Raw genomic sequence first — 22,457 nt, forward strand, 5'->3', positions numbered from 1 at the left:
CAATCGCCCACTTAGCCACTCGACCAGTTGCATCTCTGTTGTGCAAGATCTTTGACAGTGGAGCGTCGCTGACGACTGTAATGGAATGGTCAGAGAAGTAGTGTGCAACCTTCTTCGTGGTCATGTAGATCCCATATACAAGCTTCTGGTAATGGGGATATCTTTGCTTCGAAGGGGTCAAAACTTCAGACACATAATATACTGGGCGCTGAACTCTGAAGGCCTTTCCTTCTTCTTCCCGCTCGACCGTGAGTACTGTACTGACAACTTGTCCCGTGGCCGCAATGTATAGCAGCAGAGGCTCTTTACTGATTGGGGCGGCAAGCACCGGCTGGGTGGAGAGCAGAGCTTTGAGCTCTGCAAACGCTACATCATCTTCTGGAGTCCACTCGAACTTGTCAGACTTCTTCATCAGTCGGTAAAGAGGCAACGCCTTTTCACCGAGATGAGAAATGAATCGACTTAGAGCGGCCAAGCAACCTGTAAGTTTCTGGACATCGTGTACACGCACAGGGCGCTTCATCCGGAGTATGGTGCCAACTTTCTCGGGATTGGCGTCGATTCCTTGTTCGGAAACGAGAAAACCGAGTAACTTTCCACCTGGAACTCCGAATGTGCACTTTGATGGATTGAGCTTGATATCGTATCCCCTGAGGTTAGCAAAGGTTTCGGCAAGGTCAGTCAGTAGGCCGGAACCTTTCCATGACTTAACCACAATATCATCCATGTATGCTTCTACGTTCCGACTGATCTGAGTGAGTAAACACTTCTGAATCATCCTCATGAACGTGGCTCCAGCATTCTTGAGGCCGAAGGGCATGGTGACATAACAGAAGCACCCAAATGGGGTGATGAAAGCCATTTTGATCTCATCGGGTCCATACAGACGGATCTGATGGTACCCTGAATAAGCATCTAGAAAAGACAAACGCTCACACCCGGCGGTCGAGTCCACTACCTGGTCGATGTGGGGGAGAGGGAAATGATCTTTTGGGAAGGCCCGATTGATGTGTTTAAAGTCAATGCATATGCGAAGTGACTTGTCCTTTTTGGGGACCATGACAACATTGGTGAGCCACTCGGAGTGGTAAATCTCTCGGATGAACTCCGCTGCTAAGAGCCGAGCCACCTCCTCGCCAATAGCTTTCCTCTTCTGGACGGCGGACCGTTGAAGATGTTCTTTCACAGGCTTGAACTTCGGGTCGACTCGTAGACGGTGCTCAGCCAGCCCCCTGGGAACTCCAGGCATGTCAGAAGGCTTCCATGCGAAGACGTCCCAGTTCTCACGGAGGAACTGGATGAGCGCTTCTTCCTATTTGGAGTCGAGCGTCGTCGAGATGTGAGTCGGAGCAGCGTCGGGGTCGGTCGCGTGAATGTGAGTTAGCTTAGTTTCACCGGACGACTGAAAAGCAGATTCTGAAGCAGGCTTCTTGGCTCGTAGCAATTCACTCGGATCTGCAGTCTTCTGGTACTCTTGTAGCTCAACAACTGCCATCTGAGCGTCAGCAATCTTCGATCCTTTCTGAAAACACTCTTCTGCTTTCTTCCGATTGCCGGTAACGGTGATCACACCTCTGGGGCCGGGCATCTTCAACTTGAGATACACGTAGCATGGTCGAGCCATGAAGCGTGCATAAGCTGGCCGGCCCAGAATAGCATGATAAGCACTTTGGAAGTCCACAACCTCAAATGTCAACTTTTCCTTGCGGTAATTCTTCGAATCACCGAAAACCACATCAAGAGCGATCTGGCCGAGTGATTCGGCTTTCTTTCCAGGAATGACTCTGTGAAAGCTCATGTTACTGGTACTGAGCCTGGACATTGGAATGCCCATTCCTTTCAATGTTTCAGCATACAATATGTTCAGGCCACTGCCACCATCCATCAGGACTTTGGTCAGTCGAGTGCCTTCGACAACTGGGTCGACCACCAAAGCTTGCCTCCCAGTGGTGGCAATGTGCGTAGGGTGATCAGACTGGTCGAATGTGATGGCAGTCTGAGACCACTTCAGATAACTGGGTGTTGCCGAAGCAACCATATTCACCTCACGGTTAATGACTTTCAGTCGACTTTTGCTTTCGACATCAGCAAAATCATCAGGGTGGAATTGATTTGGGGGTATCCATCGTCACTATCTTCCTTGTCCTCAACTCTATCCGACTCTTTTTCCTTAGCTTTGGATTGTTTGCCCTGAAACTGCTGGATCAGGAGCCGACACTGTCGAGTGGTATGCTTTGGGTAAATAAAATTACCCTCCTCATCTTTCTTGGTGTGGATGTGACATGGCAGATCCAAAACATCATTTCCATCTTGATCCTTGACTTTCTTGGGCTTCCAGGGGCCTTTGGGTTTTCCCTTGAAATTTCCCTGGGTTGCGGCCAGGGCCTCCCCAGGGGCGGCTGGCTCGGCCTTCCGCTTCTGCTTCCGACTGGAATTGCCTCCGGTTTCCAGTGCGACTGCTTTCTGCTTGCCACTCCGGAGTCGATCTTCATCTTCTCCGTTAGCGTATTTGGTGGCAATTTCCATCATCCGATTCAGGGACATTTCTCCGGTCCGACTGAACTTCAGGTTCAACTCTCTGTTCTTGACGCCTTCTTTAAAGGCAAAAACTGCTTGGTGATCCGGTACGTTCTCAACTGTGTGATGCAAAGTGATCCACCTCTGGATGTAATCCCTTAGAGTTTCACTCGGCTTCTACACGCAAGACCGCAATTCTGTAAGGCCTGCGGGTCGCTTGCATGTTCCCTCAAAGGTTATGACAAACACTCGAGAGAGATCCTCCCAAGTGTAGATGCTGCTGGGTGCTAACTGATTCAGCCATGCTCTGGCCGAGCCCTCTAACAGGAGAGGCAAATGCTTCATAGCCACCTCATCATTGCCACCGCCAATCTGTACAGCCACTCGGTAATCTTCGACCCAAGTGTCAGGCTTAGACTCACCGGTGAACTTGCTGACTCCAGTCGCCAACCGAAAGTTGGGAGGAATCACCGCGACCCTGATGGCTCGACTGAAACACTCTGGCCCTGAAACACGTATTCTGCTGCTGGTGGGCACATTTCTGTTCTGGCCTTCCCGATGAGCCCTGTTCCTGTCAACCAAGCCTTGAACGAGGACAGATCTCGCGTCAAAGCCTGGGTCCCTGGGGTCGACGGGAATCCTCTGCCCAACGCTATGAGGGCGCCTGTCATCTCGATGTCGAGGCGCATATGACCCACTCCTCGGGGGAGGGGTTGGCACTCGACGTCGATCATCACGATCGGATCGGTGATCATACTGCTCATTCCTTCTGTACTGATCATGCCGGTCGCCACGTCCCTCACGCCTCGGGGGCGACCGCGGGCTGTGAGCCGACTGGACTGTATCTGTTGCGACGGATCGACTGTGGATCCTATTCCGCGATTGAGAAACAATGGAATTCTGGTTTCCCGCCGCCCGGAGCAACGCTCTGATCTGTAACAAGCCCCTGCCAGCCTCCGACTGGGAGGGCTGAATCGATTCTGCTATACGGGCCGCGGCGGCCAAATTCTGAACCGGGGTTCGGTATACCTGCGTCGGCGGGAAGAGCTGGCGTCGACTAGACTCGGGAGCCCGCTGACGCGCTTGCTCATCGAGTGCTCGCTGGAGATTCTCCAGTCGAGTGCGCTCGGCCAAATTAGCCAAGCGCGCATCCTCCAAGGCCCGGGCTTCGGGGGACTCTCCGACGATAGGAGTGCGGAGTGCGTCCGTGTTCCGGTGGCGAAGCTCCTCTCGTTGTAATGACGTGAGAGGTTCGGGGAGATACTCATCGTGGGGATGCGACGGGTCGCCCCCACCCGTGCCTCCATCAGCGCGAGGGAAACCGGGAGGATTGTGCATTCCATCGACCGCCAAGATCTCAGCCGCTGGGTCGCTGCTGTCGCACTCGGATGCGGTCTCCGCGGAGCCAGTCGACAGGTCGAACAGGCCGCAAAGGGATTCGTCGGGCTCGATTGCCGCGACTTGCGGGGCGGCCGACTGGCGAGCCACGGCATGCCTCACCCACCTCTGAAGTCTCGACCGATCGGAGCGCTTGCGCCGGTGGGAGACAGAGCGGGGAGACGATACGGGGGCCGACCGATACTGGGTCGACGGCTGCCGCAGGAGGACACCACAAACGCATGCGCGGAAATGCGTCGCACCGCGGACGGGGAGCGCGTCGATGTCGAGTGGCGCCTCCTGAAGCCAGGCGGAGTTGTCGGCGATGAACGTGAGTGCGCCGAGGCGGATCTCGCGGCCCTCCACCAATACTCCGCACGAAACCATGATCAAAGGGATCGGAAAAATCGCAACTTCTCCAATCAGGTGCTAAGATTCCTGCCACACGGTGGGCGCCAACTGTCGTGGTTCTAACTCTGACAGTGATGTAGGGGGGTATGTATGGAGAGGCTAGATCTCAGCTATTGGGAAGTTGTAAACACACCAAGATGTACGAGTTCAGGCCCTTCGCGGAGGAAGTAACAGCCCTACGTCTCGGTGCCCGGAGGCGGTCGACTGGATTACTGGCGTGTGAATAACAGGGGTGCGAACCCTTCATACTGAGGAGGGGGTGGCTTATATAGAGTTCGCCGGCCCCCTCCTGCCCTCAGTAATGCAGGGTTTTCAGGTACGTTTAAGGTCAGGCGTTACTGGTAACGCCCCTAATAAAGTGCTATAATGACCATAAAGACTACTTAACAGCTGACCGTTTGCCTGCGGAGTGACTATAGGTCTCCTGGCGGTCGAGTGGTTGGCTTCATGGTCGAGTGATAGCTTTCTGGTCGAGTGTCTTGAATCCGTCGAGTGGGATACCTTCAAGTCGATTGAAAGGTGACTTCTCCTAGGGATGTCCTAGGGTAGGGCTCCTTGGACAGGTCCGTGCCCCTACCCTAGGTACATGGCTTCATCAATGCATACATACATACATATATATATATATATATATATATATATATATATATATATATATATATATATAAAATTTATTTTCTTAAGGCAATAAAATTAAAATACCGTTTATTCGTATACCTTTTGAGTTGAAGCCTAGTATCATTGTCATAATAAGTTAGAAGCTTATGCTAATTTAGTATGAGGATAGACTGAATTTTCAGTTTACACACGTGATGCTTATGCCTGTCAGTGCATGTGCTGAAGCAGCCAAACCAACATGTTCAACCTAGTGTTAAAACGTAACAGTGGAATCACGTGGAGGATCTTCCGCATCTTTTCCCTATATAAGAAGTCAACTACAGTATGGCGCATTCAGTAACGTATTTGAAAATAAGTGACATGCACATCGAAGTTGTGTTTGCTTCATGCAACTACATGGATATACATTATAGCAATCTCACTACAGGAAAAACTTTGTAAGTTGTGTATGTTTCATACACGGCAAAACCTGTTTCAAACTCGGCGAACTGTACGCCAAGTGTTACACTCGGCGTATAGCACATAACTTACAACTGGTCGGCTTAGTTAATTGATAGACTAAAACCCGCATTAAAGAAAATGACTGCACGTACGTCACCACCGTCATAGTTATCGTGATCAATCTCCTAGAAAAGTTGGCAAATTGAGCAGAAGAAAAGTTGGCAAATTGAGACTAAAACCCGCTTTGTTTCATTTGTTGGTGCTAACTAGAGTAGATGACAACATTAGCATGCACAAGCCTCATGCCTCTGCTTCGCCATGAGTGTACATGAAAGAAAAAAAGCAGCTCTTATAATTTGCAAAAAATAAACAAGAATGGAGTGGCTGCTTAGCATGTTTCGGTGTTGCGGCCAGGCGAACACTCTGGTACGTGGGCACCTGCTAATTAATTCCGTCATTAGCCCTCGTGAATGGTGCGGATGATGGTGGACACCCCACGAACATGTCCACTTGCATCTTGACTTCCTCTGCACCCATCATCGTGACTTCTGACATGATTTCGTCTACAAGATGAAATTAGATGCTACTCCTTGCATTTCAAAATAGTTGACAGTCGAGGGTAGAAAGAACTCACAGACATGATCTATATTGACAACTTTAGTTTGGACAGAGATGAAGTAATCAATTTTGGACATGTGGATGGCATTCAAATATGTCGGTTGCCAAACTGAATCAAGAAGGCCACAACACATAAAAATTGTAAACTATGGCAAGCAGTTTGTAATATTTGCTTATTTGGATGAACAAACCGGTGTGTCCACGACACACAGACACGACACCCCCGACACCCGACACCTCTTCGGCCTCCTGTTGACCGAAAAGGTGCTCTTCGGCCTTCCAGAGGCCGACGGGGTCATATATTTGTGAATTATGAGTTTCATTTGAACGGTCATTAGTTACTAGTCTTCACATTTGAGTTGCATCATGCTAACGATACATTGGAAATAATCTTTGGTGCAGCGTCACTCCCGACAAGCATCGACCGATCCTTCGCCGTCTGCCACTGGCGCGACCGGTCCTACACCTACACCTACACCTACACCTCCGTGATGACGGTAAGTTTCCCAAACTTTGATGGCACACTCAACATATCCTAATGTCTGCCCTCACTCACAACCATTTTCTTTCGCTTTGTCAACAACAAGTTGTGTTAGTGTAGTTGATATTGAGAAACATGAAGGCGCATCGAGCGATAATGAATGGGAGGCAGTGTGTAGATGTATCATATATCCGAACATAAATACATCATTAACTGTTTACATATTTGAAACAATGTATTTCTTTTTGTGAGGATAAATTTTGATTTATTCATCAACTGTCAAAGTAGATATACGTCCATAGACCACCTAGCGACATCTGCTAGCACTTGAGTGAGTCGAAGGCGTGCCGCCGTCTTCGCCCCACCCTCATTGGAGCCAGGCAGACCTTTTTGTAGTAAACAGTCAAGAGGTCGTCGTGCTAAGACCCCATAGAACCAGCGCACGAGAACAACAATCGTCGTCGATGAAAGGAAGCGTAGATCGGAAGGATCCAACCTATAGACACACGAACACAGACGAGCGAAGACAGGATCCACATGGATCCACTGAAGACAAAGGCCGACCGAATCCCACGAGATCCGCCGAAGATAAATCTTCACACGCCACCCGACGATGCTAGAAACACCAACAGGACGGGGACTAGGAGGGGAGAACCTTATTCCATTTTCAGGGAGCTGCTGCCGCCTCACCTCTCCGAGTAAGACACAAAACCTAACAAAACTCAAAAGAGCAAGAAAAAAATGGAGCCCTCCTGTCGGCAAGGGCCAGGATCCACCACGCCTACATGGCCCTAAGACCACAGGAGATGAGGTAGACCGATGGCGGCACCGGTGGGAGGCACAAGAAGCCCTAGCCAAAGGGTCCTCTTTCTTGGACGGGAAGAAAGAAAACGATCTCCCCCTATACAATGTCTTCTTTGTGTAAATGTTGTATGCATTCATAGACACACAACATCAAATATTTGTAGTACATTTCATCCGTTAAAAGATAATAATGAAAAAGGAAACATGCTACCGCATATCAAAGTCGAAACCATGCGTTGGCAAGACTACCTCCGACAAGATGCGATATATCACAAATTTGGTCCAGGAAGAAAGATGGTCCGAAAAAAGAAGAAAAAACTATCAATATAAGTGTTAGGGTCCACATCACACAAAGGTAGTACACTACTACCTTCGACCCGGCAAAACCCGTCAAACTTTCGAAACTCCGTCTGCTAATGTGTTTTCAAATGTTTAGAAAACCGTACAAATGAATTTTTTTAGAATCTACTTGCAAAAAATAAATCATTTTTTTGAGGGTAACCTTATAAAAAAAATAAATATTTAGGAACTTCCGACATGATTTTGTTGTTGCAAGTAGAGTAGATTCTTATATTTTGGTAGGACTACATCGTAGTCAAAGTCCTTAGCAGCCTCGGGTGTTGACTGAAAAAAAAAGCCCCTGGCTTTGGGAGGCTATTTCCCTCGCGAATCGCGATCTCGCCCTTCCTCACTCCCTCCTCCGCCGCGGAACTCACCTCCCCTCAATGGCGACGGAGGCGCAGGCGCAGTGGGTGCTGACGGCCACGGGGCGGTCGCCGACCAATATCGCGGTGATCAAGTACTGGGGGAAGCGGGACGAGGCGCTCATCCTCCCCGTCAACGACAGCATCAGCGTCACCCTCGACCCCGACCACCTCTCCGCCACCACCACCGTCGCCGCCAGCCCCGCCTTCCCCTCCGACCGCATGTGGCTCAACGGCAAGGTCTGCCCCCTTCCCTTTCTTCCACCGCTCTCTTCTTCTTCTTCTTCCCTTTCCCTTTCCTTTTCCTCACGCTCGCCTCGCCTCCCCCCATTGCCTTCGCCCCCGCCGCCGCAGCCGCCGCCGCCGAGTGCTCCTTCCTGCAGTGATCCGGTGGATCGCGAGCTCGAAAGAGTTCTGTTTTAGGGGGAAATCCAGCAGGAGCCGATTTGGGCTTCGGGCCTGTGCCAGTCGCCGTTCTGATTTGGGATTACTGTAGTGAAATCGGCTGCCCATATGATTAGATCTGGATCAGGACCTGCTTGAAATCTCGCTGCATTTGGATAGACAGTCGGCGCAGCTCTGAAAATTTGTTTTTTCGACAGAAGCCAAAAGACACCTTTTTCTGTTTGTTAATGTTGTCTACAGTTAGCATCTATTCCTACTAGTATATTGCTGCCTGCGTCATGCTGGGATGATGGACCAATAGGAGTAGTTAGTTCTACATCAGGTCTTTAACTGGATGTGGTGTAACGCAATTGCAAGAAAAAGAAAAACAAATTATTGTCTGCTTGGATGGCAGTGTGATCTAATCGTCCGTTTGGTGTGGAATCGAGCAGGAGATTGCGTTGTCGGGCGGGAGGTTTCAGAACTGCCTGAGGGAGATCCGGAAGCGGGCTCGTGACGTCGAGGACGAGAAAAAGGGGATCAAGATCAAGAAAGAGGACTGGGAGAAGTTGCACGTCCACATAGCGTCGTACAACAACTTCCTGACCGCCGCCGGTTTAGCCTCTTCAGCTGCTGGCTTTGCTTGTCTTGGTAAGTCTCCTGGTTCTGATGCCATGGCTATTTGTCAGAAAAACAGATGTGTGACTAAAACTGTGGATATTTCGGGTTAGACTTGGATTTCATTTTGTTTTCTGCTCTTCTGGACCCACCTCGGTTGTGTTTAGTAGCAGAGGGGGTGTATTTCTTATTCTCTTATAGAATTGTTCTCTTGCTGATGCAATCTGCAAACATTCGTTGTTGAGGGTGATACAAGTATTTCTGCTACAAGTGGACTGTTATCCTAGCAAAAGCTGTTGCTCTTACCTTTCGAATACACCTCTGTGCTATTCATGATAATAGGACAATATTATGGTTTTCTAACTGTCACCTAAAATTGTCCTAGATCCTGCTATTAAGGTTGTCCAACTTATCTGTAGTTTGTTCTTTATTATCTGGTTGTATAGAGGCAAAAAATAAAATAAAATAAAATAAGACGCAGAAGCTATGTTTAGTCCTGGCCTGCTGGTTAATCTTTGCAATAAATCTGCTAGCCTTGCAAAAAATGGCTGGTCTTACCAAGTTCCATGATAGTGCTAATATCTGGTCCTGAGTGTTGTTTTGCCCTGATTGAGTACCACTGCTCAGCATGCTTGCTTTCTACAAATATTGATTACTTTATTCATAGCTTGGAAGGTTGATAACGCTATCCAACACAAAATGATTGTCCACTACTACTTTTATTTTTTGCTCATAAACATACCAAGCAAGGTCTTGCTTTCATACCAATATTACAGCACAAATTAGTAATTTGAATACTGTTTGTAGTTTTCACCCTCGGAAAGCTAATGAATGTGAATGAAGATTATGGAGAACTTTCTAATAGCAAGGTCTGTACTCTAAACTGATACATTATGTAGCAACACTCTGTTTGTGCTCTATCCTGTTTGTGATGTTTGCTTGATGATATAGCAACAGTTTTACTTCATTTTACTAAATAATAAGCTAGTACTTATGTCCCCTCTTTACTTATACTTCTCTCGGGCTGACAAATTTCAATGCAGGCAGGGGTCTGGAAGTGCATGCCGCAGTATATATGGTGGATTTGTGAAATGGTGTATGGGGAAAGTAAGTTATCTCTTGGTTAAGGCAGAGAAGCTGAATTGGTTAAAATGCATGTTTTTCTATTGTAAAACGATTGAGTTTGACTCTATACTTGTAGAATGATGATGGAAGTGACAGTATGGCAGTACAGCTTGTTGACGAGTCGCATTGGGATGATCTTGTTATAATCATAGCAGTGGTATGTCAATGTGATCTCTGTTGTATAACATGATCTGTTTCATTTAACTTATCATTGGATATTGCTCATCGAGTCATGGTTCCATTAACACCAATCCTTAACTACATAGTGACACCGATTTACCATTTTTATCCCAACATCTTTTTCTTATTATGATGCTTTGTGGAATTAGGTCAGTTTAAAGCAGAAGGAAACCAGTAGCACCAGTGGGATGCGGGACACTGTTGAAACAAGCCCCCTCTTGCAGTACAGGGCCCAGGTGATTGCATTTTCATCTTTAACTTGTTTTTGGCACATATTGTACACTTTTTTTACGAATAATCGAGGGAACAAAATCATGAAGCTGCAATTCTGATTCTGAATTGTAGTTTTATCCTTCCTCTTGTGTGGACCCTCAAGTTTTGTGGTTTCATTTTTTTATCAAGTCTGTTAGCAGTTATACTGATCTATCTCTTTAGCTGCAGCTTACTGTTTCTTGCTCTCACTGTGCACTGCACTACTTTTTCTTGTATTCCAGACTGTAGTGCCAGGTCGCATATTGAAAATGGAAGAGGCCATCAAGAAACGTGATTTTGAATCCTTTGCCAGGTTAACTTGTGCAGATAGCAACCAGTTTCATGCTGTATGTTTGGACACGAGTCCTCCCATCTTCTACATGAATGATACGTCACACAGGTAGTTTTTTAGCAGTCCTGATTTTGTGGTTCTGTTAGTACTGAAATCCCAGAGTTGAGGATCGCTCTTTCAACCAACTGCAGGATAATTAGCCTTGTGGAGAAGTGGAACCACTCAGAAGGAACCCCACAGGTATATTCTTTTCCTGTTTCACACTTGCTACCTTGTTTTCAATTCTTCTGAACTGCATCGGTGCTGCATATAGGGATCTAAAATAAGGTTGGTTAAGCTTTGTTATGACATGCCAGTACAATAAGTTTTTACTGCACTTGATAAAACATATTTAACTAGCATCACATGATGAAGTAATTTTGCTTAATTTAAAAGAGCAACAAAATTATTGCCATCTTTCTGAAAAAGATCCCGGAAATACGAGTTTATGCTTATGCTTTATGCTTCCAATCCTTTGGTTTTTAGGGGCTGTTTGGATGGCAGCTCCAAGCTGCCCTTCCAAAATTTTGGTCGTTGACCACAGGTTGGGCCAGCGTTTGGATCGCAGCCAACTTTTTGGCCAGCCGTTGTGATTCCGCACTAGCGTGCGGGCGAGTTCCAGGCGTCTGTTTCCTTCGTCAAAACCGTCGTTTCGGTCGGGCTGGTGTGGGCTGAATCCGAACAGCCCCTTAGGGAACATATAGTTCAGTTTGAAGAGTTCATCATGAAAACATAGTACTGCTGGTATTGGTTCTGGAGCAGTCAATTTTTTGAATACTTCTATTATTTCTACTGGGTATGATATATATTAAATAGCATCTAAAAGTTTGAAATTCTAATGGGATGCAGAAGTATCTTGGTATACTGCTGTCATCAAAGAGAAAAAAAATTAGTGCAATCTTGCAGTATTACTTCTTCGTCTGTTTGTGGTGTCTGGCATGCAGTTCACCTAAACTGCAAATAAATTACACTGGTACGTGGTATTGATCTCATATTCAAACTAACTTGGCATTAGGTTTATTAAATAACATCTAAAGTTTGAATTTGAAAAGAGAATGCATACAAAATATCTTATTTTATTGCCTTCATCAAAAGATAAAACTTCATTGCAATCTTGGTGATATTGTTTCTTCTGTATGTGTTGTCTGGTATGCACTTCACCTAGACTGCAAATAATTGGTACCGGAGTGGATGGTGCTATTGATCTGATAATGAAACCAACGTTTGTGTGAAGACTTCTAAATTTGGCATTTGATCTCTTGTAATTGCAGGTTGCCTACACATTTGATGCTGGGCCTAACGCTGTCCTAATAGCGCGAAACCGCAAAACGGCCACCCTTCTCCTTCAGAGGCTCTTATACTGCTTCCCTCCACAAGAAAATGATTTGGACAGGTGTGTTTGATATTATCAAGAATAAACCCAGCATTTGTTTGTTCCTGGGTATTCTACAAATATGTATACATCTGACAAACATGACCATGATAGCTATATGGTTGGCGATAAATCAATCCTAAGTGACGCCGGAGTGCAGTCCGTAGCTGACATCGAGGCCCTTCCACAGCCACCAGAGATGAAGACACCAAACCAAAAATTCAAGGGCGACGTTAGCTACTTCATCTGCAGCAGGCCTGGGGCTGGCCCAAAAGTTCTTACCGACGAGAGCCACACATTGATTGATTCAGCCACGGGGCTTGCAAAAGGAGTGTAATTTTGGATGAAGATGACTGGTTTGATACTCGGCTAGTTCTTTTGGCGGCTTAAAAAATAAGCCGCCTCCTCCCTAGCTTTTGTCATAAGCCCCCTCCCTTATTTATTGGGGCTTCTGAACTAGTTATGGAATTACTAATCTAGAAGCCTCCATGAATTTTGGGAGCGGCTTATTTTTTAAGCTGGGGAGAGGCAGCTTATTTTTTAAGCCGCCCAAAAGAACTGGCCCTTTGTAACATTGGTTCGTGTGTTGAGATCATCTCTATTCCTAATGGAGCAGTTGGTAGTCTCCGCCGGTCAATTTTCGTCCCATCACTTTCGTCCGGTTTTTTTCATAGGTTAACCTTGGTAGATTTTTTTCGTCCTCGATCCCACCTTACGGTTCCAAAAAAAAACCAACCAAAACCAATCTGAGCCCCGTCCCACGAAACGAAACCAGAGGAACGAGGCCCCCTCGACTCCTCTCTCGATCTGTTTCCTAGGGACTGAACGCCGCCGCCGCCGCCGATCCCATCTTCCCCGGCGACATGCCTCGCCGGCGGCCTCCTCTCCCCCATCCATGCCGGCGACCTCCCTCTACCCCGCCCTCTCCGTCAACCCGTCTCTCCAGCAGCTCGGGCGAAACCCTAGCCCACCCGATGCCACGGCGACCTAGCAGGCAGGCGCGAGGAGCCCTGCCCAGCCATGGCGACACCGCCGGTGGCCTCCTCCTCCCCCTCACCTTCTCTCCCTCTCCCAAGGGGAGGGAAGGGAATGGAAGGGATCCGGCGGCAAGGGAAGGCAGCGCCCAGATCTGCAGCCGCACCGGCGGGCCGCCATCCCTCGAGGTCGTCCATGGAGGTCCGAACGTGATACAGGCTTGAGGCCATGCCAACAAGATAGGTACGTCACCGCGCCCTCGACATATTCCCACTCCCGTGCACGTATGGTCAATCATGTATCGCTTATCTTGCCCCATACGGCCTTGGCAAATCTCAATGCTTGCTTGCTAATGTGCGTGTGTGGACGTTGCCAGTTGCTGCTGCTGTGCACGTGTGCTTGGTGTGCCCCTGCTGTTTTGTGTTCTCACCACCACATCCACGACAAATAAAATTTCTTATTTTTCTTAGGATCGTGTGTGCCATGATCTTCATGCCTGGCAGGGTTTACATGACGCCTGTGGACAACAGGATTTTGATGTCCAGTTAAACTATCATATGGTTGTGCATATGCACTATCTATTAAACCGACAATCCTTGTTTTTCAGGTTCAGGTTCGATATGTTCAGGGCTGAAGTATGCTCCTGAGTTAAAGAAAGACCTTGAGAAACTCTTAGTGTGTTGTTGTTAGTACTACTCCAATACTTTGGTGTGGGGTTGCATAGTACTCCAATAATTTAGTGTGGGGTAGTAAAAATGTATTCATGGTGGGAAAGCATCAGTGGTTCGTATTTGCAGAATAGAGAAATCAATAAATATTACCATTAAGAAAGCATGCATGGTATAGTGAATACTTAGTATACCAGTCATATTTTCTTGTCAACATGCACCTATTTGGAGGCTTATTCGATATTATTGCAATCTGGTAGAACTGTGTTACTACTAAGAATTGAATATTTTTAGTTGGAATACTATTTTAATGATCAATCACAATGTTGGACGCGACCACCTATTTATTCCCAAGACTTTAAGTCTTGGGTGGCTTAAGCACAATATGCCAGGCATATGTTCTACATCTGTGGCATGTAATGACCCTACTGGCATTTCAAGAGGTCTTGTAAATACAACACTAAGTGTTCACCTCGTGAGATTTATTAAATGTTTTAGATATCTCGCTTGTGGATGCTCATCGGTAGCTAATATCCTGAGTATATTGATAACAGGTTTAGGTCTGGACGGTTATTGAGCTTGCATTGATGAAATAGTTGACAAAGAAGCAACTAAAATGAGGTTATTGAGCTTGCATTGAAGAATCTTGGTTGATGAGCTGATATCTGACCAAAAACTCAAGAACTAGAAGCAAGCCTGACATCCTTTTTTTGTAATCGGTATGTTCTCGGTAGCAAGCCTGTCATCCTTTTCTATCCACATGAGGCTTACTGTTTTTTGTACTTGTTGTCACCAATCAATAAAACATTGTGTATTCATTGCATATGGTGAATGGCCTTCTAGATTTGTAAGTTCATAGGTAGTTATACAACAACAGAGCCATGTTCTAAAAACAGATTCGAGCCTTTCCTTGGTTTGGAGTTGGGCCCCGACGAAACGTTCGAGCGCATGAAATCAGTTCTTTTCGAGAATGCAACTGCTTTTTCTCTCTCATAGTTTCCACCCGTAACATATCACAAGTATCTTCAGTCTAAGAAAATAAGAAAAGTGAACTTACATGATTTTTTAAATTACTAAATAACTTACTAGATAATGTATATTTCCGTTTGAGCATTCCAAAAACTGAATGACACTCCATTAAGCTGTAGGATGCATAAGGTAAGGGAAATATAGGAAGCCAAGACATCTGTAGTAATACCAGAAGTGGAAGAACAAGGGCAAGAAAACATTTAAAAGGGCCAATGATAGGCGGAAAAAGATTCACGTGGTTAATAGTTCATGTTTTACACCAAGGAAGAACAGAGGAATGGAACCAAAGAGAAATGAGTGAGCATACGCCTTTGCTAGATTTTATGAACTGGACTAATGTACAAAAACACATATTATCATCTTGGTGAATGTAGATATTAATTTAACAACTTGAATTCCACATGAAGCATACTGTACTGGACTTCTTTGGGCTTTACATGTGCTCATATTCCATAATTCGGATCAGAAATGAAGCCTATGCGTATGTATAAAGCATTTGCATTATACTAATATTGTGTGTGTTGTTTTTAATGCCAAAGGTAAATCTGAACCTGCTCAAACCACAGGGAGGATTTCTCTGGTGGACTATCGCTGGCAAGGTTGGCATGGGAGTAGGCCCGTACCATGGGTTCGTGTAGCTGGAGGACCGTGCTGCGATTGCCTAATGTCCATGTGGAGCATAGCTCGGCATGAGGTGATATCCTTTTATGATAACCTAGCTGTACACAATTTCTTCAAAGAAAATTATGATTGATATCAAACTTGAGATTTGCAATGTATTTAAATTAGTTCTTAAATTGCTCCAAAGCTACTGAAATCTCCCTTATTATATTTTTCTGTAGATACTGATTGTTCTAATTAAACTCACTACTTAAATTCCATAGAAATGAGAGGCTCAAGGAAGCAACAAGTAGGATGAAGGAGTTATCGGGCAGAAGCGTAGATCACAGAAAAACAAGAATATGTTTGCTCCCCATGCTTTGCATTGATGTATAGGTTCGGAAGTTTAAAAGCTTCATGCGCTCCCCATGCTTTGTATTGATGTATAGGTATGGAATTTAGAAGCTTCATGCTTTGTATCTCAGTATGTTCACAGTGGCTTCAATCTACAATTTAAAAAGGTGAATATTGGTTGGATCATGACACAAGTGATGTGGCTTCAGTCATGTTTCTTAAGCTACCGTGGTTATATCATCACTAGGCCATATAGCTTACCAATAACCTTCTTAAGTACTTCCACTGAACCATCATGATTGCCGACTAATTTTTGTGTTCATGGTTATATTTCAGAGAACCGGTTCAAAGAAATGTGAACACTGGTTGGGGGTTCTAAGAAGGATAACCCTAAATGGGAGCATGACAGACACCGTGGTCCAGGAAATAAGGGGGAATCCCGTGGTGTCTACTATGCTTTCAGAAATCCTATGCAGTCAGGGAGATTCCTTCAGATTTTTGCATGATGAGCAGGTAGTTGTAAAGGGTCGTGGTGTCTACTATGCTTATCAGAAAAGTGAGTGCATTTGTGAAGCTTCCTGCAGAGTTTCACATGATGAGTAGGTAAATGTGCTGCTTGTCCATTTACCAATTAGTTATATAGGAGAGCACACAAGCAACAGACCACACATCTTGTGCTAATTTCCATGATAAGTTTTAGCGCATATGAACAAGTTATAGTGCCAGTTAAGTTATGAATAGAAATTGAGTTGCTTATCATTGAGTAAAAGACGTTCCTTTAGAGTATTTATAGTTTTATACTAATACTTTATCAAGGTGATATGCTGAAGATTTGTGATTATCACAGTATGGCCTTTACATTGCTTCTGTATGATCTGACCTGTTGAGCTCATCACAAAGACCATAAAAATTGGCTCTATCCCTGATGTCCAATAAAAAAGGGGAACTATAGCCTCAGATCGAAAAAGTTTCTTTTCCTATGTGATTTTGCAGCGGGACTTGCTTATGGAGACGTTCGCTCTGGGTCAAAGCTTAAGAGGACTGATGCTTTTGACCATTTAATTAGTGTTTAGGTATGCCCTCCTCTCCTTGCCCTTCAGCTGGAATCTCTGATAAGGTTGTAATTTGCTGGTGCAGTGTTGCTCTGCTTTTATTTGGGGATTTCTCTGGGATCTAATTTTGAACTGTCAAAACTGGTTTGTTGGGTGCCGGTTGGTTTAACATGATGCTATAATGCCGTAGAGAGAGATATGTTTTTCCAGTAGAAGTGGCCGGTTAGTTAATTTGAGATTTGTGCCTTTTGTTCTTCAGGCCGACAGTTAAAAGTTGCATTGGCTTGTAAAAAACTTCATGTGACTGGACCAGTAGGGGGAGGATAGCTTCATATGGAAAATAATTCTCCATGGTGGGAAAATTTGTTATTTGACATGATTATATACAGAGATACAACTAGCAGTGTTTAAATATGGGTTCATCTCAACCTATGATTCCTATGTATATAATTTTTGGGGCTAGAACTGCGGCCACTGCCCACCACCATTACAAGTCAATGATAGGAGCTCCCTGGATGTACTCATGCATGCTTTGTCAGATCCTTTTCTTTTGAATCGATTGATGAACTGATGGCATCTCAGGACTAACTACCCCGTACGTGTACTCCACTAACTAAGGAAAGCTCGTGAATATTTCAGCCTTTTTGTCGAAACGCTAACCAAAATCACTGAAATTCACTAAATTTAGGTGGTTTCGGTTGGTGATGAAAATTTTCTGAAATTGAAAGTGAAAACCATAGAATACTGAAGGTGTTTGCAGCCTGTAATTAGCGCCCTACATAGCATCAAGCATTGAGAGAGGGCATTTAGATGATTTTAGATTTTACGACTTCGTATCTATTTTCTTAATCTCTAAGCATTTACACAGGCGACTCGCATTGTAGATGCTATTAGCCTGCTGCTGCTATCGTCCCTCTGTACACACATGCACATTTGACTGATGAAGAAAATGCCTCAAATCATCAAACCCCTGATTATGTGTTGTGCTCTTGCAAGACTGAAACTGACACATTCTCTTCTGGATGTTAATGATGTTCGATTGCATGTGGTGGTTGTGTCGTTGAAGCTCACATGATCGAGTGTTTATGCACAACTGAAGTTGGCACATTCAGTTCTTCATATATTGAACAACTTTCAAAACTTATGAAAGCAAAGAGCAGGCGAACCATCCTCTAGGCTCTACTGTACCTCCCATTGATTTTTTTACTTCCAAAACTTATAATGAACACAACAGGTTCCAATGCAATTTCACTTGACAGATGTTGTTATTTAGGTTTTAATCATACTATATCAGCTTCAAAGTTTATTTTTACTCTCAAGTAGTCAATATCTGAGCATGAACACTCAAACTATTGCAGGGGGAGGATTTCCACAGTAACCCTGGGCTGGTTAACCTATTTGGAATAGAATTCCCTGATTTGAATATCAAGCATTCACAAATGCAGAATACATTGTCTCGAGGTACAATCCCACTTGATTCTCAAACAATCACTAATTCATGAATTGCAGTAGGGTGAACCCAAGATGTCCGGAGCCTCTCTTGTGAATCACATTGCTTACAATGATTTCATGATTGAGATCTCGGGATTAACAGTTGTATTTCTTGGAGGAGAACAAGATGCATCTTTTAAAGGTGTGACTGTAGAAGTTTAGCTAAATAAACAGAATATATCTACTGCAAGTTGATATATAGAAAGTGGATTTTTGCATAGGTTTTGTATTATATATATAGTTAAGTCGGTACTTCCTTTTCTTGCTTTGGAGTGATTGTTTTGCTTGACTCAGCATCCCTATGGTTCTGAGAGGGGCTGGGTGGCTAGATACAGAGGGCCTGGGTGCATGTGCTCTAATATATATTTTCTTTTGGGGAGGGTCACCTGAATGCACTATTAAGAGGTTCACTCTTAACTGTTCTTGCGGAACTAAGCCATCAGGCTACTATATATGTCCGTTGATTTAATCACCGTTGTCTGTGCTAGACGTTCACAGATCTGGATGCCTTTGCTTGCCAAATAAAATATGAACAATAATTATGTTAGGAAGTTACACTAGCTTTGACGATCCGATCATTCATGGAATGTTTTCCGGCATTGCCAACATATTGAGTACTTCAGTTGTAAGTCTGTAAGCAGTTCTCTTTGAAAGAGAAAAATGCACACATGCTTCAGTGAATGGCCACCCCCTTCTATTTTAGTAACACTGCACTTCTTAGCAGTACTTGCTAATCAGTATGGTTATTGGTCTATAATCTTATTGTTTCTACATTAATTCTTTGTACGTAGGCCGGATCAAGCGCATCGCCGATGCCACGATCGCCGGTCTGCCGTGCTGCTCCTCTCATGTGCGCCCTCGATGCTGACGCCGTCCTATTTTCCGCAGCCACCGCCGTAGGGCTCCGCGTCCACGTGCCCCTTCGAACCTACTGGATGCAATCTCGCATTGCGCTGTCATCCGCACTGTCTGGCACCACCTATGGACACAGAACGACGGATCAAGGTTTAATGACTTTGATCAGGCAAGATACATTCTGCCCGCTCATCTCCCCGTGTTGCCGTTGGTAAGTATGGTGGTATTCTCCATGCTTCTTTTAGTGCTTCTCTCTAAATTCGTTGGGATCCAATTTTGTTCCTGCAAAAGTTGCTTGTGTTCTGTATAGGTGTACGGTTTTCATGTTAACTGGAAAGTACCAAAGTTATCTATCCTAGCTGCATCAAACTACAATTTTCTTGTTTTATTAATAATTTAATATGAGATATACAAGAAAGTGCAGCGGGCATGGCTTGTACTCATGCTTGAGGATATTTGGCTTAGGCTCCTGGACTGTGTCATGGCCACACTGAAGACGGGACACTTGTGGTTATCTTCATATGGCATTGGTGGTCAGAGAAACCAAACAAAGCTGGAGTGAAAGGTCTATGAGTTTCAATACAGAACAAAGGGTCTACGAGTTTCAATACATTGTCGAAAAATTGTGCCAAACATGAAAGTTGATTTCAGTTCCTTCATCCTTCTAGAGCATAAAAAAAATATGATGCTTTGCTTGAAAAAATTATGGATTAATTCTGGAAAGCATTAAGTTTCCATGCATGCTGATACTGATCAATCCATAACTCTAAAAACATGATACCCTCTTTCACATGCTTCATATAAGTTATGCACATGCCATCTCGCTAAGCACTGATAACATGTTTCGTTTAACAGATCATCTGAGATTTGCATAATTGTTTTGAGAATGTGCAGGGCAGCATCGACACCGGCCTTGATCGGTGTCGGGGCAATGGTGAACCAATGAAGAAGCTTAAGGCGGCTCAGGTAGGGTGGCACACGATATTGACATCGGCCACGACCAGCGTCGGAGGATGGGTCATTGGGACGGAAGGAGGAAGACAAAGAGGAGGAAGAAGACGATGATCACAAAATTTTAACACTGATAAAAAACATGTGGTCGATGCATAGTTGCTCTTGTAGTATCTGCTAAAGAAATTCATAAAATATGATATATATTCGTACGACTTCACTCATGTCACTTAGTCATCAGTTTGATTTATTTTCCTGTATTTTGCCCGTGGCAACGCACGGGCATTGTACTAGTCATGTAGAGTTGTCGTTTGTGCTGTACACTCTATACTTCTGTCGTACAATAGATTGATCTTGTATTATTTACATCATTTGTTCCTGGCTGTTGTAGTGTCCTTGCCACTTAAACATGAATATATTTTTCAATAAAAGTTAGCGGAATAAATTTTACAGATTTCATTTCTGTAGTCCAATGCATAGACGGAGCTGTTCTTTTTGATTTTGCATCTGACAAAAAAAACAAATTAGCAACACCAAAAATCTATCTATATCTATCACTACTCGAAACAGAGAATTTGCCATCAGCCAACTCTTTGGCATCTGCCAGCTGATGGCAAAGAACGTCTTTGCCATCTGCTTATAAAAAACAGATGGCAAAGAACTGACAGACTGCAAAGAACATGATTGCCATCAGCCAATTCTTTGCCATCTGCTGGTGGATGACAAAGATTCTTTGCCATCTGCCAGCAGATGGCAAAGAGGCAAATCCTGTGGCCGTCAAGCGTGTAACGGCGTACCAGCCCCACCTCTTTGCCATCTGCCAGCAGACGGCAAAGATTCTTTGCCATCTGCTGGCAGATGGCAAGAGATGGGGTTATTTTTATCCAGGTAAAAAAACTGTGGGGTTATCCCCTCCCTCTCTCTCCCCACCCATCCAGGTAAAAAAAACGACCTTTCGCATCTCATCCACACACCGAACAGCCCCGTCGATGGCGCTCTAGGCTCGCCCGCCGCACCCTGTCGCCGCCCGTCGCTCCCCCGCCCTGTCGCCGGCCGTGTCACTCCCCCGCCCCGTCGCCGGCCCTCCCCCGCCCCGTCGCCGGCCCTCCCCCGCCACCCTGTCAACCGGCCCGTCGCTCCCCGCCCTGTCGCCGGACGCGTCGCTCCCCACCACCCCGTCGCCGGCCCCCCCCCAGGGCGGACCCAGACTGAAAATTAACCGGTGTCCACATAGAAGAACACATCAAAAAAACAATGAACCCACACACTAAATCAATGATTATCCTAAGCAAGTGTAGATTGGACCCGGTGCCAGTGACACCGGCTAGCTGTATGTAGCTACGCCCCTGCCTCCCCGGCCTAACTGTGGGTCAGGCCGGCCGCTGCCGGCGCCAAGCCCCCAAGAGACGCCACGACCTCCACCGAGCAGGAGCAGCAGCTCGCCTCCTCGTGGCGCGGCGCCTATGAGAGCCGTCGCCGTCACCATCGGTGTCCTCGACGGAGGCGCAAGATCCCGCGGCGCTGCGCGTGGGGATCATCGGGTTCGGCACTTCGGGCAGTTCATCGCCAGGGGCATCCAGCGGCAGGGCCACGCCGTGCTGGCCACCTCCAGATCCGACTACTCGGACTACTACTCCGCCCACGGGATTCGCTTCTTCAGGTGACCAGCCATGCCAACCAACGAACCTATCTTTCTTTGATTCCGGTCGGGATGCAACTGCAAGGGGATCGATTGATCATGCTGTGAAATGCTGACAACAACAGAAGCTTGGAGGCGCTGTGCGAGGAGCAGCCGGACGTGCTGCTGGTTTGCAGCTCCATCCTCTCCACGGAGTCCGTCGTCCGGCCATCCCCTCGCCAAGCTCCGCCCCGACACCATCGTCGCCGACGTGCTCTCCGTCAAGCAGTTCCCCCCGCAACCTCCTCCTCGAGGTACTTACATCAACTACAAATCTTCAACCCAAACTGTACTTACCATTGATGATCACACCAGTACCAATACCACTATTTCTTCTCGTGCAACTTGCACGGGCTAGCTATTTTCCTAAACAACAACAACAAATCATTCAGATGGTTTAGACTATAAGTAAATGGCAACAATGTTCAGTGTGAATATCAACAAAGTATAGTTAAACCTGAATGAGGCACCCTTTCATTTTTTTTCATGTTGACCAAGTTTATTTTTAGATTCTCTATTTTGACATTTGTTGAAAATAAGGTGAGATCCACCTTTTAATTTATTGAAAGGA

At 45.6% G+C, this 22,457-nt stretch overlaps 1 protein-coding gene and 1 long non-coding RNA gene across 3 annotated transcripts; both read left to right on the plus strand.

The window, feature by feature from the left end:
- Positions 1 to 7,891: 7,891 nt before the first annotated feature.
- Positions 7,892 to 12,902, plus strand: LOC123063615 (diphosphomevalonate decarboxylase MVD1, peroxisomal). The gene is made up of 11 exons (XM_044487474.1): positions 7,892 to 8,211; positions 8,808 to 9,006; positions 9,781 to 9,840; positions 10,013 to 10,080; positions 10,175 to 10,255; positions 10,428 to 10,514; positions 10,773 to 10,930; positions 11,014 to 11,062; positions 12,133 to 12,254; positions 12,348 to 12,599; positions 12,801 to 12,902. Exons 1-10 carry the CDS (start codon positions 7,993 to 7,995, stop codon positions 12,568 to 12,570), a joined length of 1,266 nt encoding a protein of 421 aa, XP_044343409.1. The 5' UTR covers positions 7,892 to 7,992; the 3' UTR covers positions 12,571 to 12,599; positions 12,801 to 12,902.
- A 1,160-nt stretch (positions 12,903 to 14,062) lies between these two features.
- LOC123063616 (uncharacterized) lies at positions 14,063 to 16,927 on the plus strand. Of its 2 annotated transcripts, XR_006430425.1 has the most exons (4): positions 14,063 to 14,595; positions 15,445 to 15,599; positions 15,790 to 16,026; positions 16,196 to 16,927. It is a non-coding gene; the product is annotated as an uncharacterized lncRNA (long non-coding RNA). The 2 variants fall into 2 exon arrangements; XR_006430424.1 differs by having other exon boundaries at positions 15,445 to 16,026.
- Positions 16,928 to 22,457: the final 5,530 nt, after the last annotated feature.

Source organism: Triticum aestivum, chromosome 3A, assembly GCF_018294505.1.
Source record: "Triticum aestivum cultivar Chinese Spring chromosome 3A, IWGSC CS RefSeq v2.1, whole genome shotgun sequence".
In the NCBI taxonomy this organism is placed as follows: Eukaryota; Viridiplantae; Streptophyta; class Magnoliopsida; order Poales; family Poaceae; genus Triticum; species Triticum aestivum.